At 40.4% G+C, this 18622-nt stretch overlaps 2 protein-coding genes across 2 annotated transcripts in view; one reads left to right on the forward strand and one right to left on the reverse strand.

Moving 5' to 3' along the window:
* The window catches only part of SMYD4 (SET and MYND domain containing 4), a 6623-nt gene extending 6483 nt beyond the window's left edge, over window positions 1-140 (reverse strand). The window contains exon 1 of the mRNA XM_009321417.1: window positions 3-140. Coding sequence (XP_009319692.1) covers window positions 3-140 — 138 coding nt within the window. The remainder of the gene's footprint in view (window positions 1-2) is intronic.
* Window positions 141-254: 114 nt separating this feature from the next.
* RPA1 (replication protein A1, 70kDa) overlaps window positions 255-18622 on the forward strand; it is a 24914-nt gene continuing 6546 nt past the window's right edge. Inside the window, exons 1-14 of the mRNA XM_009321418.1 lie at window positions 255-297; window positions 570-648; window positions 1205-1313; window positions 2138-2226; window positions 6809-6895; window positions 7487-7490; window positions 7964-8066; window positions 9184-9252; window positions 9396-9588; window positions 10682-10821; window positions 12436-12584; window positions 13883-14015; window positions 15074-15250; window positions 16533-16640. Of these exons, the coding sequence (XP_009319693.1) occupies window positions 256-297; window positions 570-648; window positions 1205-1313; window positions 2138-2226; window positions 6809-6895; window positions 7487-7490; window positions 7964-8066; window positions 9184-9252; window positions 9396-9588; window positions 10682-10821; window positions 12436-12584; window positions 13883-14015; window positions 15074-15250; window positions 16533-16640 (1482 nt within the window). The 5' untranslated portion in view covers window position 255. The remainder of the gene's footprint in view (window positions 298-569; window positions 649-1204; window positions 1314-2137; window positions 2227-6808; window positions 6896-7486; window positions 7491-7963; window positions 8067-9183; window positions 9253-9395; window positions 9589-10681; window positions 10822-12435; window positions 12585-13882; window positions 14016-15073; window positions 15251-16532; window positions 16641-18622) is intronic.

The following is an 18622-nucleotide window of genomic DNA, read 5'->3' on the forward strand; positions in this document are numbered from 1 at the left end:
ACTGGGCCCGGCCTGGGCCCGGGGGGAAGGGAGCTGGGCACCAAGTCCGGCCCGGTCCTGAGGGGAGAAACCGGGCCCGGAGCTGGGCCCGGTCCCGGGAGGCAGGGAGGGCCCTGGCCGGGTCCAGCGGTGACGGCCATTCCCGTGTCTCTGGCCATTCCAGGGCAGTTCCCCCTCAGCTGCGGGTCTCGAAGCGTTCCTGAGTGAGGTGGTGGCACCTTTCTGAGGGTCCCTTTTTCTTTTCCCCAGGCCATAATGCGGGGGGAGGACATCTCCAAGCCCGTGCTGCAAGTCATCGTGAGTACGCTCCGTTACCTCTTGTGCCAGTCTATTGGTAACTGCGTGCGCTTCCGCACAGGCTCCTGAGCACAGCCAGGCTTCCTCCGCAGAGGGGCCCAGCGAGGCTGATGTACTCTTAATTTCGTTTTACGTGACTTGGGCTATCCCCTTGATATCAGCGCTCAAAAAAAAAAAAGCTGAATAGATAGGTCATTTGCTGACGATGTCGCTTTATGTTTTTGAAGAGTTTCTGAACAGACGAGAACTAATAATCTGTTGTTTCCGCACAGAATACACGGGCTATTGCTACAGGAAATGGGCCACCGCGTTACCGAGTGTTGATGAGTGATGGGGTTAACACACTCTCCTGTAAGTACGACAAGCTGTAGTGAGGTTTTTGTAAGTGTGGAGATACTAATGGTGCTAAAGTTTCCTGTCTAGTGTTTAGGTGCGTAGTGATGAAATGAGTATTGAAGGAGAATGTGGCTCATATGGGGGCCACAGACTGTGACGTGTGCAACTGCATTTTAACATTTGGAGAAAATCCTTCTCTTCTGGGACTTCCTTTGTGAGCTTTAAGCAATTAACTTGCTACAGGGTATAATGAAAACATAGAAACCTATACATGTTTTTGTAACAGTGATTTTAAAGTAATTTAGCTTAATCTTTCTCTGACTTCTTCGATTATGATCGTTCTAGCTATTGCTGCACCCTGAAGTTTGGAGAATAAATACAGTATAGTTTATGCTCAGTTTTGGTGACTTGTTAGCAGTTACACTGTTTTCTATGTGTTAACTAACTAAGCAAGTTGTAGATCTAATGCAACACTAGCAGACTGGCTGGCAAAGTTGTGGCCAGCCATGGCAGCCCCGTTTAAGGCTGGCAGGTGTTAATTGTTTCATTGTTTTTTCTTCTATTTCTGCAGCATTCATGTTGGCGACACAGCTGAACTTTCTGGTGGAAGAGGAACGCGTGTCAGCCCAATGTATTTGCCAGGTTAACAAATTCATTGTCAACACCCTGAAAGATGGAAGGTATATATGTTTCTTAAAGTACAGTTGTACAGAAAGGCGGCTGCACTAGTGGGTGCTCTGTCCTTTGTGACTAAGCAGAGGCCAAATGCTTTTGATTGGGATTAATCTGAAAATACTCAGTCTTTAGGTGCAGGAGGGAAAGTACATAGCACAAGCAATAGCAGAAATAAAAAAATTACAGAATGTGACTGCAGTGGGTTCAGATATATCTAGTACAGGGATTTAGTAATTTAAAGTTTCTAGTTGGAATACTCCAAATTGTACAACTTTTCATTAAAAGTCTCTTAAAATTATCTGCTGTGGAAAAGAAACAGTGAAGATTTCTTGTTACTCAGGTGTCGTGGAATCTGGTCTGTCTTTTATGAAAATTTGAGGGAAGGGAGGTAGGACACTGCAAAATGAGAAGGGATCTGGGTGAATTGATTATAGAAAAACTAGGTATTCATCTAGGAGAATATGAACTGAGGTTCCATGTTTTTTTTTATTCAGCATTTTTGTGGAGGGAATATAACTTCTTTCGAGGCAGGGAATATATTTTCTCTTGTAAAATCTGGCATGGTTTTGATACTTTTAAAACACTACGTTGTTTCAAGCCATTTTTGTGTGCCCATTCGGTCCTTGATGAAATGTGATACTGTTTCAAGCCTACTTGTACCTCATGAGAGGGTTAAGTTGACAGTGGAAAGCTTTTGTCTTCCAGATCCCTCCTCCAAAGAATCGGCCCCTAATGTTGGTTCTCTTATCTGCACACAAAGGATATTCAGAGCCTGATAGACTTGCAGAGGGAGTGAAAGTCTTTATTGCTGTCTGTTCTGTGTTTGTAGGAGAGTGGTTATACTGATGGATTTAGATGTTCTGAAAACTGCTGATATGGTTGGTGGGAATATTGGCAATCCAGTGCCATACAATGAAGGTGAGTGTCCTCTGTAAAGAAACACCTTTCTGAATAGCTGTCTGTTTCTTTTCGTTTAAAAAGAAGCAGTCAGACATGTTCAGTTTTCTTATGCCTGGACAGTGATGTCCAGATCTTGAAAATCCTTTCTGTTGGTGTAACACAAAATGGGTTTTGTTCGTAAACTCTACGCCATGGCTGAAGCTTCAGTCTCTGCATGGTATTGGGAAGTATCTATACCTTATGATAGCATTGACAGGTTTTTATTATACATTAGTGGTCTCTACTTAGAGTTCCAGTAAGTATGCGGAAGCTATTCTATGTCTCCTCATAATGAGTAATCAAATAGATTATAATTTCTTCTGTCTGGAAAGAAAACAGCAGGAGGAAGATGTAATAATGATCTATGAAAGTATAAGATGGCATGGAGGGGACGAATAAAGAATGATGAATCTCTCTTTCTTTTCTACGTTCATTTGATGCTCTTTAGTTCTCGTATTGTCAGGTAGTGGTTTTAAAACAAAGGCTGTACCGCACCCCCAAACAGTGCATAGTTAAATTATGGAACTTGTTGAGGTAGGTGCCAAAAATTGGCACAGGTTCAGAAAGCAATTAGACGTGAAAGAAAAATCCATTAAAGGCTGTTAAACATAACAATGCATCCTCTGCATGAATGTTAGGTTCAGGAAGCACTAAAACTTAGATTGCTCAAAGTACATAGATGAGAGACTGGTATGAAAACACGGCCGGCATACAGACTTCTAAGCACCCATTCCTACCCTGCCATCTGAAAAATGATGATGCGCTCGGTGGACCTTAATCTGACCTGCCACGAGTCTTTTGGCTTTATTATGTTGCATAAGTAATTGTGTTCTTCATTTTAATGTGCTGGGCTTACAGTTCTCAGGCAAACATTTTTTGAATTAATACATTCCCCCCCCCGAGATATGTTCAAAAGTATGTTCTGTTCTTCCAGTTCTGATCTTTAAAAAAGAGAGAGGATAATAAGCGCTTAAAGAAAATATTTGAACAGCTCTGTCATTGACGTATATACAGATAATGGCTGAAATAGCAAATAGCTCTTCTTGAATTTTTGTTTCCAGATGGAAGTGAATTAATATATTTTTATTACTAAGGGACCACACATTAGTGGCAACAATTTTCTGTAGGATATTTTTGACAAACAGTGGTGGTAGGTACACTGCCATTCTGGTTAAAAATCTACTTTACTAATCGAAGTAGAAATTAGACTTCATTGCAAAGACATCTTTCTTCATTAACTTTTCTTTTTTCTAGGGAATTAGAGGGGCGTTTGTTAAATGAGCCTAAAGAATCCTTTGTTCCTTTGATAGTTACTTAGCTAATTGCTGTTTAAAAAATGTGTTGACATCTCAGATTTTATGGTTTAATCCCACAGTTGCTGTAGAGACCAAGATATTCAGAACAGCTATTGAGCAGACTGTTTTGTGCCTTTCTCCCACTTCCCCTGCTTGTGTGATACAAGAGCTTGTGAACTATAGTGTTTTTCGGTTATCGTATTGTTGCTTAGAAACGACTGGGAACGTGATATCTTACAGAACTGAGCTGAAAATATACCTTTAAGTCTATAAATTTTGGTAAAATTACCATGACTTTGATCAAAGTTGTGTTCTTCATTTGGCCTTACAAAAGTACTTGGCAACGAAGTTTTCAAATCGAAATGCTTTCGGAGATGTTGCAGGTCTATGATCGTAGTAAGTGTGGTCTTGCACTAGATAGTTAAGAGATGCCGAATTTGATGTTGTGTATTTCATTTTAACACTGATGCTATGCTGCAGACTTCATACCCTTTCATTTGATACTAAATAAGGTTTCAGTTACAGAAGACGGTAATAGTTTAGATTAAGTATGCTTAACCCAGCCTTTCTGCTCTGCGGGGCTGCCTGATTTGTCATGAAGGCCTTGATAAAATGGCAGAGGTGTATTTCAAGTTGCAGATTCTTTAAGTTCCTGTATATATTGAGAGATTGTATTTTTGAGGAACATTCAGCTAATGCAGAATGAGTATCTAAGAGCACTTTGTGGTTTTCGTGGGAAAAAAAAGTTCAGGTATTTTAAAAAGATGTTTAGTCCTACTTGAAATACAGATCTCAAATTGCTAGACCTAGGATCAAGGAATTTCCTAGATGTAATACCGCAGTAGGACCCGGGGAGTGAGAAGCTGGCTCTTGGCCACTTTACGCTTGAGCAGTAGGAGGTTAATCTGCCTAACAAGGACGCTGGAGAGACAATCTTCTTAATACGTATCATAAAAACTTTTTAGGCAGTATTTCATAATAGTATTGAAAATTAAGATTGAGCAGTTTAGTTCTTGTTGAAAACTAGATGGTAGTGTTACTACTGTCGTTAACCTCATTCAGGTTACTCTGATGCTGGACTTTCTTCTTACTATGACAATGACTTGCTACTTAGGTTTAACTTCTGTCATTAATCTTTCAGTGTTGAAATGTTGTATACTTATACATTCACTTGAACTCTTTCTTCTTGCCCTTCCTGCTATCGTGATTTGGTGTGCATTCTTTCAAGGTTCTTTTTCTCCGTTGCCCCCCCCGTGCCATGCTGCTGCTGAGTTCTGGGACAGGTCTTCTGTCACCATGGCACTGTAGCAGTACCTCTTGGTAACAGATTATTGGAAGCAGAGGACTGCCGTTATACGCCTATTATGTTAGAGTGGGCTGTGTGGCTAGCTTTGGCCAAAGGTCTTGGGGCTGACTAACCTAGTATACATAGCAGAAATGTGATCAGGTATTTCAAGTGGTTTTTTTCAGCTTCTGCTAATAGAAACTAACAGCGAAAACCAGGCAGAGGAGTCAGTTTTCTGAGCACCTTAAGCGATCTGTAGGCCACCAGCCACCAAAAATCATAGTTTAGGACTCCCTAGACTCTACAAGCGAGAAAATTGGAGAGATATTTCTGTTACTTCCCTATTTGAACACATGCACAGATCTGTTAATATATTCTTAATCTATTGAGAAACACCACGCTATGGGTAGGCAGCCATTAAAACATGAATTTGTGTTTCATAATACACAAGTGTTCTAATGTATGTGGTGGTCTTTTGTTTGGTTTTTGGTGGGTTTTTTTAGTTAAAAAGTCCTAGGGAAAAAAACATTTGGAACAAAAGTAGCAAGGACGTCTCTTGCTGTTTCATATGCACATTCCTATTCTTCTTGAATATTCTTTCCCTGACCAGACATATTTTTCTCTTAATGTGTTTTGCTGGGTTTTTTCCCTTCTTCTCCTCTCACACAAAATGAATTTGGGGTGTTGAGCACTGACCCTGACTGGGTCCTTCGCGTACCTGAGGCGGCTGAGGAAGGGTGAGATCTGGCTTCTCCATCTAGCGGATTCTGCAGTAAATACACATTGCTGTTTGACGTCACTCTGTTGCCAGGGAGACTGCTGTCACTAGTTCACTGATGTGACTCTACTGCGGCAAGTTAGAGGAGCAGATTGGTTCTGTGCAAGGACCTTGTTTTGGATTGAAAATAACCAGAGGGTTACCTCTGTAGACTACACAACATCAGGCAACGCTACATCAGGGTCTCCTTGTGTTGCTTCTGCTCCTTTACCTTACTTGTGTGCCATCCTTCCTTGCCATTCTGTTCTGGGATTCTCTGCTTTTGTTCCTCGTGATGCTTATAGGCTAGGTCTGACCTTTTCCACTTTCTCAGACTATCTTACTCCTCACACCCCAAATCGGGGGGGCTTTGCCTGCTCAGGCCTGGGAATTCTGCAAACGGATGGCTTTAAGAGTTAGCTGCATCCAAAAAGACAAAAAATGTTGGATGTTTTCTCATCTGGAGGCAAAATATGATAGGACAATTGCTCTGTAAAATAATTCAAATTTTAGAACTGTAGATTAGTCTTCTAGTGTACTATCTTTCTAGATATATCACTCTGCTCTTTCTCTTGTAATTTATGATCAATATAAGGCAAGTAAAAGTCTTGGAATCTTAAAAAAAAGTACGATATGTACTTACTATGGCATTACTTTGCTCCCTATGCAATATATTCCTGTGTCCCAAGAGGAGCCCTGGTGAATGCTGAAATTAAGACTGCATCATCCCCGCATTAAATATCTTCATATTTTGGAAATAAAATGCAGCAGGTGTTGTCTTTGTCTTGTGTTAATTTCAGGTTTGACTTGACCGAGTGGGGTTTTGGCCCTTTGTGAGTTTTAAGAGGGAATTCTACGGTTTTTATCTTAGCTGTTAGGTAGTAGCAGAAACTAGCTGTCAGAGCAATAGCAGCCTGTAAAAACTGAGAAGTTGTCAAGATTACTTCAGTGCTGTCCTTTTAAATAACTGTCAACCCTGAATTCTTTCAAAGTAGAAAGCAGTTGCTTGATGAAAGAGATCTGACTGAAATTCTTCCATGGTAATATTGTTCAACAGATAGCTTGCTACTGCTGTGTCTTATAACACCTGAATTTTAGCGTGTGTTCTCTGTGTTTTAAATTATTTTTTTTCATGCAAGTCTTATTTTCTAAAAAAGCTTTAGGGTAGTTTTAATTACTGTGCTCCCTACTGTACTATATGGTCTCTCTCCATTTGATTACCAGGGCAAGGGCAGCAACGTCCTTCAGCTCCAGCAGCAAACCCAGCACCCAGCAAACCACAGCAACAAAATAGCAATTTGGCAGTAGCAGGTAAGAGTAATCCTGGGCAGGAATTCTGGTTTCCATTTGTGCAGTGCAAAGCTACAGCTTAAATTTAAGAAAGATCTTTCTGTAATGGTGTTGCGCAAGAAAGACTCCATTAAAGACTAACCCATAGCTTGACAAGGTGAATTCTCTCAAGAGGCTACTGTACACTTGGATTTAATAATACATTTTTAAAAAGGGGAGGAAAAAAAAGTCTGTCCCCCTTCCCTCCTCTTCCCTAAGGGGAAAAAAAATAGGAAACAACTTTGATGAAGCAGTGTAAACTGAACATCTAGTCTGATGCAATTTTGCGTTCTTGAAACAGTGCTCTGTGGACACCCAAGCAGGCTACAGTTTGGAGCTGGCCAACAGGTGTGTGACCTATGCTGAGATATTGAGGCCAAACAGTTTAGGTGTTACAGGACTGAAATTATTTGATAGTACAGCTATAAATACGGTTTTTTGATCAAGACTTTAAATAGTGAGATACTGAAAAAGGCAGTCAATTTAAATGTCAGCCTGTAGACTTTTTTCGAAGCAAAAAAAGTTGTCAGTCCTAGCTCTTGGTACTGCTTTAACCTGTCTGTATTCTTACAGCTCAGTAAGCTATTCACTTTGGCTACTGCTCTGTTGAAAAGCATGAGGATGTAATTAGGTTGTGAATGACATTTTTAAGTTATGCAAACTGATTTGATCACCCAAGTTAAATGCGAATCCTGTAGTTGAGCTCTTGAGTTCTAGCATGGCTTTTCAGAACAGGCAAACTGCTGAATGAGAAATGTACCCTAGAAGAGTAAAAAATTTAGGCCTGCTTCTATGCAGAAGGATTGTTTGCTACTGTTATCATACTAGATGCTTTATGGCTGGCTTTGTTGCTGCTTTCTCTGCAACTTTCTGCCTTTAATGGTCTAGGCCATTAAAACAGAATGCAGCAGAAAAGCAGGTAGAGTTGCTGAGGTGCAGTGGAAAGATTCTGGCTTTTAAATAGTGACGTTCCAGTTCCAAAAGTTTGTAAATTCAATCTCTTTTTAAAAAAAAAAAGACACACAACAGTGATTTCTTGCACGGTTTCAGGTGGACCATTTGTGCTCGTGTTACCCAAAAAGGCCAGATCCGCACATGGAGCAACTCCCGTGGTGAAGGAAAACTCTTCTCTATAGAGCTAGTTGATGAAAGCGTAAGTGTCATATGTTGAGAAAAAGATAATGTACGTCAGATCCTGATGAACCCTTCATAAACACAGAATAGAGGAAATTAAGTGTATTATAGGCAATGCTTTTTTATTACGACTGAAGCTTGTGTTCCTGTACTCATTAAGTAGAGCATCAATGACCCAGTTCTTATCCAGAATGAAGTCTTAAATGTATGGTATTATTGATTATTTTTCATCAAAGTCTATAGTGTGTGACTAAATTTTTGCAGCTTCAAAATAGAGTTGTTTATGGAAACTGACAACCTAATACTTAAGTTTGTGGTGGTTTCCTGTAGATTGAGAATGAGGTCTCATCCTTGCTTAGATACACATTACAAAACAAGGAGTGAGAGGAGCATTGCCTCCAAGTTATAAGCTTTCATTTTCATGAGGAAATCGGAGTACAAATTATTGTAATACTAGGAAATTTCATCTGTGGCTTGTTTGGGGAATGGTATCTGGTTAATCTAACTAAACTTGCAGTTTGTCAAACCTCTTATCAAATTACAGCCTTCTGTCATGAAAACAAACAAGATTCTGCTACATTATGTTTAGTATAAAATGTGAGGTTAATAATGTAACATGTTGTCATCAGCCATTTGTTTTCTCTGCATACTGTCTGTATTAAAATTTTTTTAAAAACAATATTTATATCTAGTGAGTTTATAACTGTTACTAATTCTTACTTAAAGACTTGACATCAGGTATGAGTGGGAGATATCACAATATACTGTGTGCTAACTCGTGGAGCTGCATGATCTATTTGATTTTTTTTTTTTGCATGTAATGGCAATTAATGCCAGTTTTACGAGTACCTTTTCAGAGGTGTATATATGATATATGCAGCTCTTGTGCATTTCATTCTGAAGCTCTAGGTATACTAATGAGACTTGAATATGAGATTTGATGGTCAGGTGTAGAATATGTTGTTTTAGCTATAACTACAAATGTGAGGAGAATGTTGTTTGTTTCTCACATGCCTGGAGCTAGCCTGGCAGACCGCGCTCTGTCTGTAGAACTGATGCCACTTAACATTGCAAAGATTTTTTTTTTTTTTTCGTGCCAAATTTCAGTTCTGACCAGCGCTCCTGTTTTCCTGCAGGGTGAGATTAGAGCTACTGCATTCAATGATCAAGCAGACAAGTTCTTTCCACTCATTGAATTGAACAAGGTATGGTGCATTGTGCTTTCATAGACTGACATGAGCTAGAAAAGAGGAACTTGAGCATAGCAAAGATTTTTAAAGGTGCGCACAATCTATTTTCTCTGTCTGACTTGTGCTAATATCCTCCGTTTCATTGCTTTCTCCTGTAGGTATATTATTTTACCAAAGGCATTTTGAAGACTGCTAACAAGCAATATACAGCTGTTAAGAATGACTATGAGATGACATTCACTAATGAGACTTCAGTTGTGCCCTGTGATGATGCCCAGCATCTTCCATCTGTTCAGTTTGATTTTGTATCCATCTCTGACTTGGAGAACACACCCAAAGACTCAATTGTTGGTCAGTCTAAGTAGCAAAATTGCAAACTCTAAAGCTTTGAAGTTTTACTTCTGTGTCCTGAATACTGGGGAGGGAGTGAGCATACAATGCTTGGAGTGTTGTGATCTCTTAAATGAAGTTATCCAGTGATGGTTGCCATTAAAAATACCTCGGGCAATTTTCCTTCTAAGATGTCTTTTCCCTGTTCTGCTAAAAATATATAATGGTTTTTCTTCAAACTAAAGACAGTAAATGATACTTGTTTATTGTATTATGATCACTGTTTTCCACAGAGAAGGGCTGAAAGAAAAATGTCCTTGCTCAGCAGGTGTGCATTTCATACCTTCCATGGTCTTGCTTTCTTTCACTATCTAATTATCTCTGTAGTGATTTTGGCATAATTCATTGCATCCAGGTCCAAGTTGCATGACTGTTTTGGCTTGCTTTGTGAAGTATTGGAGGTTTGTTTTTCTGTAATTTGTTGGGCACAGTACTCCGGAAAAATCAGAGGCTTGGGTGGGGGCGAGGGTTCTCAGGTTTCACAGGCACAAGATGCCTGTGATTCAGAGGTATTCAGCTAGGAATTTTAAAGGTAGATCTGTAATATTAAAAATGGTATATTTTTAGGCAGTGCAAAGGGGATTGTGTTAGCTCTTACTACCCAAACATGCAGACTTGCTTAAGTTGCAGCTTCCTCTCACGGGGCTGCAGTGGAGGCACTAGCCAGTTGCTTTGTTGTGTTACAGTCACTTTGAAGCCCCTTGCCTGAGAGATTAGTGCTTAAACAGCAAGAGTGTGCTACAGGATGAGGGCTGAAGTCCTTTGACAGAATGTGATAGGAAAAGATAGTACAATGCCTTGTTCTTGCTAATGTGGTGAGGCTTGCATTCATGAATATCTTAATGAATTCATCAACAAAATTAAAGCACTGAAGAGTTCTGTAGTGGAGCATTCCTACCATAATACACTTAATTTCCATATCAAATTTGATTTGAATAGGGAGCTAGGATACAAGGTAAAAATCTGACAGTAGGTTTGAATTCTTCTCTTGTGATCTTGTATTCCCCAATTGTGACCCTTGAGTAACTCTAACTAAATTGTAACTGTTTTTCAGATGTAATTGGAATTTGTAAGAGCTACGAAGATGTCACTAAAATTACAAGGAAAGCTAACAATAGGGAGGTATCGAAGAGGAACGTGCATCTGATGGATACATCAGGGAAACTGGTGACAGCTACACTATGGGGAAGTGAGGTATGTGCTCTTTTACCTGTTCTTAAGCGAAGGTTCCTTTGTGTAGGGTGAGGAAATGAGTGTGCTGTTGTCATCCAAGATGGGCATAGCACTGAGAAAGAGTCCTGGATGTTTAAGGATCAGGGGCAGAGAGAAGGTGAGACTGCTTTCATTCAGGTGTGATGTTCTTAACCTTTCCCTGACAAACTGCTGACATGATCTGACTAACGTGTTCCAAACAACTGCAGACACTATGTCTCGGGCCCAAAAACTGAAGATAACAGGCTTCTGGTTTAGGAAAGGATACGAGTTGCAGTTTGATTATGGAAAAGCCCGGTGGCTATGGCTGTCTCATTTGAGATGAATTTTATTCGTAGGGTGGGATGCATGTTACCCTGCATAAATTGCTGCTTAACTAGGGGGTTGAGAGGCTGTATCTCAGACTAGGAGTTTAAAGCATCAGAGCCTTGGAATTGAAAGTTTGAGTAGTTGCAGTAAACTGCTTCTTTATCCTTTTAGCAGGCTACTTTGTTTTCCAGCGGTGTTGTAGATACTTAGGGATTTATGTTCTGGTCTGTAAAATGGAAGTGATCCTGCCAGCTCGACAGTGATGCTTTATGGCTAAATGATCAAGTGCACTGATATTATAGGTAGCTAAACACCATTAAACATCTGCTGATATAAATGAGGTAAACTGAAGTTCAATATCACAAAGTTTTGAGGTTGAACCAGGTTGTTATAGGAGAGGCTACTGGTAATCAGTTCCTGGCACAACTCTTCCAACAGAGATCAGGGTCTGCATTTTACGAAGTTAAATCTGTTTGCTTGCTTGTAGAATGGAGACAACAAGAAGCATTGAGGGGAAGTGACGTATGGCTTGCAGCTGGCACAGCTAGGGTTAGAATCTGTATCTCCTTTATAACAGTCATTGCCTTAACTGCTGGGATATGTTTTGTGTTCTTTTTGCGTCTCATGGATATAGTGAATGCCACTGCTAGCTCCAGCTCATTTGTAATATTTAAGCACATGATCCTCCCCTTGCTTGCTAAGTGGTGTGGGGTCCAGAAAATCAAAACCTCTCTCATGCCGAGAGGTTCTTTGTCAGTGTCAAACTTTACTCAGATAACAAACTGATGGCAATTGAACAGCATTAAAGCAGCTTTATGAGATTAAAAACAGAAAATGGAAAGTCGGGGGAAAAGTGTTTGGTCAGCATACCTACACTTCTACCTTTTAAGTTGCAATAGAATAGACATGATTGGCTCAATCAAGCCAAGTGAGTTGTTTCATCTCCTGAAGAGTCTAATCTGACCAAAGAATGTCCCCTGTTTGGAGAAACCTCTGTTCCCATAACCCATCTCCCTTTCTAAAATCCTTGTGTAAAACTTCTAATGGAGGGTACCAATCCTTTTTTTTTTTTTTTCCCCCCTCCCAAACCAGTGGTGTGACTTAAGGATTCTCTGGTTCCCCAGGAAGTGGGCTGTTAGGATTACAGCTTTAATTGTTAGCTTCCTTTTCTTAAACTCCTAGTGATATTGTTTAAAACCTTACTTTCTAATCTGTGAATTATGACCGCAAGTTCAGTACCTTTACTGTAGTATGCTACTAACGTTTTCTGTTTTTTCACACATGCAGGCTGAACAGTTTGATGGTTCTAGACAACCTGTGATAGCCATCAAAGGAGCCCGACTCTCTGATTTTGGTGGTAGAAGCCTGTCTGTCCTGTCCTCGAGTACAGTTGTCATCAACCCTGATAGCCCAGAGGCTTTTAAGCTCCGAGGATGGTATGAGTGTGTGTTTATGTTGATATATTCCAGCCTGCTGCAGAGTATTTGTTTTATGCTGTTTCTCTGTACTTCAGCAGTCTGTATAGTACTGAAGAAAGGTAGCAGAGGATACGGGTTTCAGGGTTATAGAAACTTCTCTTCCCTGAAACCACTAGAGCCTGAAAGGCTGTCCTTTTTAAATTGTTCAATTCAAAAACTTATAATTCCATGACAGACCCTGAAAAATTGAAATAGGAGTAGTGCATGCTGACCCAAAGCCTTGGAAGGCAGCATGAAATCAGACTTGACCGGCTCTGCTTTCTGAGGCATTATCTGAGAGAACAGTATTTTTTTTTCTTTTTCACAGGCTTTTTCCATTGTGTGGAATCTGATACGCACTCTGTTAGTATGGACTGGAGGAACTATGTTGACTTCTTCCAGTGTCTAGTCCTTATCAGATATTTTTCAGATAGCAAAAGAACATTTTTATTGTTGTCAGGAAAACAAAGTGATTTCTTGGTGGCTTGTTGCTTCTACTGTAGGTAGTTGCTAAATTGTCTGCTATAACTACTAGTATGGTGACATGTGGTGTATGTACAAATAGGGTTAAGGGCCGACAGCATCAGATTCGTGAATCCTGGGTTTTCGGGTTCTAGTTAAATCACCCAAACGTGGGCAAACTATAAAGGCATTCTCCATTTGTCATTGAGCTGTGGCTCTCCCATACTTCAGAGGGTTGTCGAAGATAAAATTGATTGTGGGTCTTAGGTATTACTGTCACACTTTAATTAAGTTCAGTTTTTGAGTCTTGTTGGTGTGTTTCTCAAATTGCAAAAAACACCAGAATGGGACGGCAGTCCAACCTTTTGCTGAAATGCAGTGCTTTCTTATTTTAACATAGGAAGTATAATCTGTTCACTGCTATTTGCTTTTTCTTTCGAAGCTGCTGCGAAGATAATGGTACCATGTAATTTAATTTTAATTATGGAAATATCTTGATGCCCTTAAATCTTGTTATCTGCCTGCCTTTAAGAAGCATGTAGTGTGTGGTTTGACCACTAGCTGGCAGTTATATAGAACAAAGCTGTCCTCCTTTTGTGGGTTTATAAAATACTGTGCTAATTAAGTTGGACTATTAACTTATTCTGAAATGCTGTTTTTGTTTGCAGTATACACAAATTACTGTAATTGTTTCCTTTGCAATCATTGATTAAAAAAAATCCCTCATGTATTAAGTACATGAAACTAAATGTAAGCTTTTGATAAGTCTGTATGGTCTGCTATCCAAAAAAAGAAGTGCATCTTTGTGGTTCCAGGTTTGACTCTGAGGGGCAGCTTCTGGAATGTACGTCGATCTCTGATGTGAGGGGTGGGCCAGCATCTGGGGTGAATACCAACTGGAAAACTTTGTTTGAAGCCAAATCTGAGAACTTGGGGCAAGGAGATAAGGTAAAGCATGGCCACTGAGTACAAGCCTTGTGTATTGGGGACAAAATAAAAAGCTAGACTTTATGCAGGCATTCTGCTTATTGAAGTATTCCAGTTGTTGAGCAGTATGTGCTTACTCTGTCAGAATTTATGCTATTAAACAGCTTTTTTTTTTTTTCAAAAAAATTCAAGCTTGTTGCTGATGTTGCAACATGATACTATGTTTGCAAGAGAATTCTAAGCCTTGTATAAATGGGGATGGGGGGAAGTTCACCCCAAAGATCTTTATATAAATAGCACAAAATGTTCTAGGAGAAACAGGTGCATTAGGAGGAAGTGGTTTTCAAGGGTGCACACTTGGTCAATAGAAAAGCTAGGAATAAAACCCAGGTCTCTGGCGTTCCAGTCCAGTAACCTCTCTAGGCTTATACTGCTTCTTGACTTATTTTTAATTTTTTTTTTCCCCAAACTTAAGTACTGAGCTGTTCAGGATACGCAAGAACTTCTATCTAAGGAAAAAAACTTTACCTGTAATTCAGCTATTTTCTGTGAGATTTTTTGCACATGCTTCTTAAGCAACCTCTGTTCATCTGTTGCTTAAGACTTGACCGTGGTCTTAAACCATTAGGATGATTATTTTAGTATGGTGAGTGGGTATTTTGTTCTGTAGGCTATAGTTTAATCAAATGCTTATCTGTAAGACTACACAGTAGGCTTTCTGGTTTTTGTATTGGCTCCCAAAAGAAGCATAGGAAAGTGCAGAATCTTAATCCTGTGAAAAAGTAGAGATTTGAACAGACACAATGGAGAAGCAAATACGCTTTATCTAAAGAAAGCCTAGCAATTGGAGTTTCCTGCAATGGAAACACAAAATAATCTTGCTGTAGGGGCTTTATTTAACATAATGGAAGCTTGAAAATGATTGCAACAGAAGGGTTGATTTACAGTTTCCCAATAATCCATAGCTGTTAAGCTTTCTAATCCTAAATATCCAAGTATGGATGCCTTGCTTTGTACTTAATTCAGAATTGGAAAACATTGAATATTTTGAGGCTAATGTTGCACACTCACTCTCCTAGGCGGATTATTTTAGCTGTGTGGGCACAGTCGTACATCTGCGCAAAGAGAACTGTATGTACCAGGCATGTCCCTCTCAGGATTGCAATAAGAAAGTGATAGACCAACAAAATGGACTGTATCGTTGTGAAAAGTGTGATCGTGAATTCCCCAACTTCAAGTACCGCATGATGCTTCTGGTAAGTAAATGGATTAGAAGAGAGCGTGTTTCTCGCTGTTTTCCCTGTACTATCCAAATAGAAATCTTCTGAGACAGTGGGGTGTTAGAGTGCTGTTTGTCTATCTGTGGTGCCTGTGGGTTAGAGGATATTTAAATTGCTTGTATGCTGTACCTGAGCGAGGGACGTTTCATTGAGCTGATTAGCAGTTTGTTTTCCTAGTGCTCCAATTAAAAGCTTTTCTCTTTGCCAAAAAGTTGATGCTAGCTCAGTTGATTCTGGTTTCCAAGTGTACTATGCAGTGCAGAGTACAGATGGCCTACGCCTCTTCAGTAGTGAAGATAAACTGAAGTAAAATGGCATTTCTGGAGAGCAGTAATTGCACTTTTACAGCTGCTACCTATATTTAGTACATTTTTTTGGTAGGTATTGTTCTGTTTCATGCTTTAATGGAGCCTGCTTCAGAAAGTTGTCTGAGGATTATTATTGTGATGCCTGCTTACACCGTAAGCGTTGAACCTTCTTCTGTTTTACATTATAAGCTAGAGTTGTATCTGCTTCTTAGAAATGCTGTGCCAGGTGGGCATGCAGAGAGAAGGGAACTATCCCTGCAGTCTCACTAAAACACAAACTGCTTCTGAATAATTTCTAGCAGATAACTTCTAGGAATGCACGAACTGCTTTACATAGCAGAATCATTCTCATAGAATATAAAGGGGATACTGAGGGTGCAATCAAGGCCTTCAGAACAGTGTGTCTCCTATTTTCCCATTCCTAATTGTCAAAGCAGCCAGTAAATGCACGTGCGGCTAGTACTTGATCTTTTTACTGCTCTGTCTTGTCCTTGAATGTTTCGATAGTCTCCTCATGAGCACAAACACATGTAATACTATGTTAAGTACTCAGGTGTGTACAAAGTAAATGCAGGTTGCAGTCTCGCTGGTGGTTGTTGTTCTGGCCTACCTGTTCTTGCTCACAGCTCATCAGTGACAGCAGAACAGAGCTGAATATCCGTCAGTGTGTACCACTGTGATCTTGTTGGCCTTTTCCTGTGACACAACGTACTGTCAATATTAACTTGCGTTAAGTTACTGTGACATTCTATGGCGCTTTAAAAAAAAAAAAAAGTAGTAACTCACTGCCTTCTACCCTCGGTGATGGAAAGTATGTACGGTACGTAAGGCTGTGATAGTTACTGGAAATTTAAAACTCTCTATAGCTGTGAAATTTTTCTTTTGTTCTGTCTTCCTTGAGGAATAGGCAACGGCATGAAATAACCTTTTGGGTTTTTGTTGGTTTTTAGGTGACCATTGCAGACTGTCTAGAGTATCAGTGGGTGACTTGTTTCCAAGAGTCAGCAGAATTCATTCTTGGGCAAAACGCAGCTTTCCTGGGAGAACTGAAAGAAAAGGTCAGTCACCTAGCTTATTGTATTCTTAGTAAATGTCTAGAAGTTGAACTATGTTTCGTACATCTTGTTGTTGCGCTGCCCTCAAATTTCTTGCTCTTTTTGATCCTCCTGGTAAGGAAATATTCTTGTAATGTTGACTTTGAAGGCAACTTGGAGAAAGATGTAAGGTATATGTGGAACACCAGTGCTGATCCATCAGAGAGCATGATCTCATCCCTGTGCGTGCACGTATAGCACTCCGAAGTCAGCAGAGGTGGCAAAGGCAGTGGGTTATGTTCATGTAGTTACTGTGGAAATTAACAGCGTTATTTCAACAAACACAAAAGTGCCATATGAAAGAAAGGGATATTCTGCTTCATTTGGCAAGAATTTGATCTTGCCCGTTCTCTGAGTGATAGGCTGGCTCAGGGGTCTGGCAGCCCAAGATTGTTCTCCAGATGTTGGACTTCAGTATCTTTTAGAAGTTCACAAATCATTGCTTCTCTCTAGTCTGAAGTTCTTGGCAGGGACTTGTTTACTCTCCTCGGGATTATTTTCCACGGGCCATCTGCCTGGAGAACAGAGATTTGCCTGGTTTCCCCCATAGTTTGCTCCCACAGTCAGTCTGTCTACCTCTGAGCTCTTTTGGCTGTTCAAAGCTGGAGATCAGCCTGTCCGTATCACCTGGACATCGAGAGACAGCTAATTAGTTGTCGATAGTACTGCAGCCTTTAGAGGGCTGACAGCTTTAACACATGTTGACTCCAATAGAAAGGACAGGCTGTTTTATCATTGTACTTACATTGGGAGAATCTGCAAAAAACCTGTTTTAGCCATGAATGCTAACAACATTATCCCTGCCGTGTTCCAAAAATTTGTTTACAAAACCAGAAAGTTCCAGAACACTTTGTATGTATCTTTGTAAGTAGGCAGGAAGCTTTTTGAACTAATGTGTGTTAGCCCACTTCTGAAGGCTCTCTTTCCCCCACCAAATATCATCAGAAACTTTGTGGGTCATACGAAAACCATGACTTGTAAAATAGGTCACTGGCAGAGATGCTTAAGTGATCTTTCTTTGACAGATTAGAACAGTTTTTAAGGTTGTAAGCCATTAAACACTGACAGACAGTATTTTCATTCCTTTATCACTATATGCTTCTCTGCTGCATTTTCCTTTCTTCTAACCAAAATAATCTTTTCCTGATTTTTAGTTGTCTACTATATAAAATCTGTGTGGTTTTGTTTTGGTTTTTTCAGTGATGTGGAGAGTGTAATAAGTTCTTGAATTGCATGTGAGCATTGCTGTGCTCCCAAGCTGAGGCTGGTTGATACTAGGGCTCCATAGATACACCAGTTGTTGGTTAACCCATTGCTTGGCTGTGGGAGGGAAATGAAGGAGGAGGGATTGTTGAGGCTGTAGTCCTGGCTGTCCTGAGACACTGCTGTAGACCTCATCAGCTTCTGCAAAGCAGGGCTAGTTTTCCTGTAACTTGCGTACAAGAATGATTACGATCTTATTGGCATCATGGAGACGTGGTGGGATGGCTTCTATGATTGGAGTGTTGGAGCAGAAGGGTACAGGCTCTTTAGGAAGGACAGGCAGGGGAGACGAGGAGTGAGGTGTTGCCCTCTGTCAGTGACCAGCTGGAGTGCATGGAGCTCTGCCTCGGATGGATGAGGAGCTGACCGAGAGCTTATAGGTCAGGATTAAAGTGGGGGCAGGGACAGGTGACATTACAGAGGGTCTGCTACAGGCCACCCGACCAGGAAGACAGAGTGGATGAGGCCCTCTATAGACAGATAGGAGCAGCCTCATGCTCACAAGCCTTGGCCCTCATGGGGGACTTCAACCACCCTGATATCTGTTGGAGGGACAACACGGCAGGGCATAAACAATCCGAGAGGTTCCTGGAACACGTTGATGATAACTTCCTTCTCCAAGTGATAGAGGAGCCAACAAGGAGAGGTGATATGCTGGACCTTGTTCTCGCCAACAAGGAGGG

The sequence above is a fragment of the Pygoscelis adeliae genome, unplaced genomic scaffold (assembly GCF_000699105.1).
Source record: "Pygoscelis adeliae isolate BGI_AS28 unplaced genomic scaffold, ASM69910v1 Scaffold663, whole genome shotgun sequence".
Lineage (NCBI taxonomy): Eukaryota > Metazoa > Chordata > Aves > Sphenisciformes > Spheniscidae > Pygoscelis > Pygoscelis adeliae.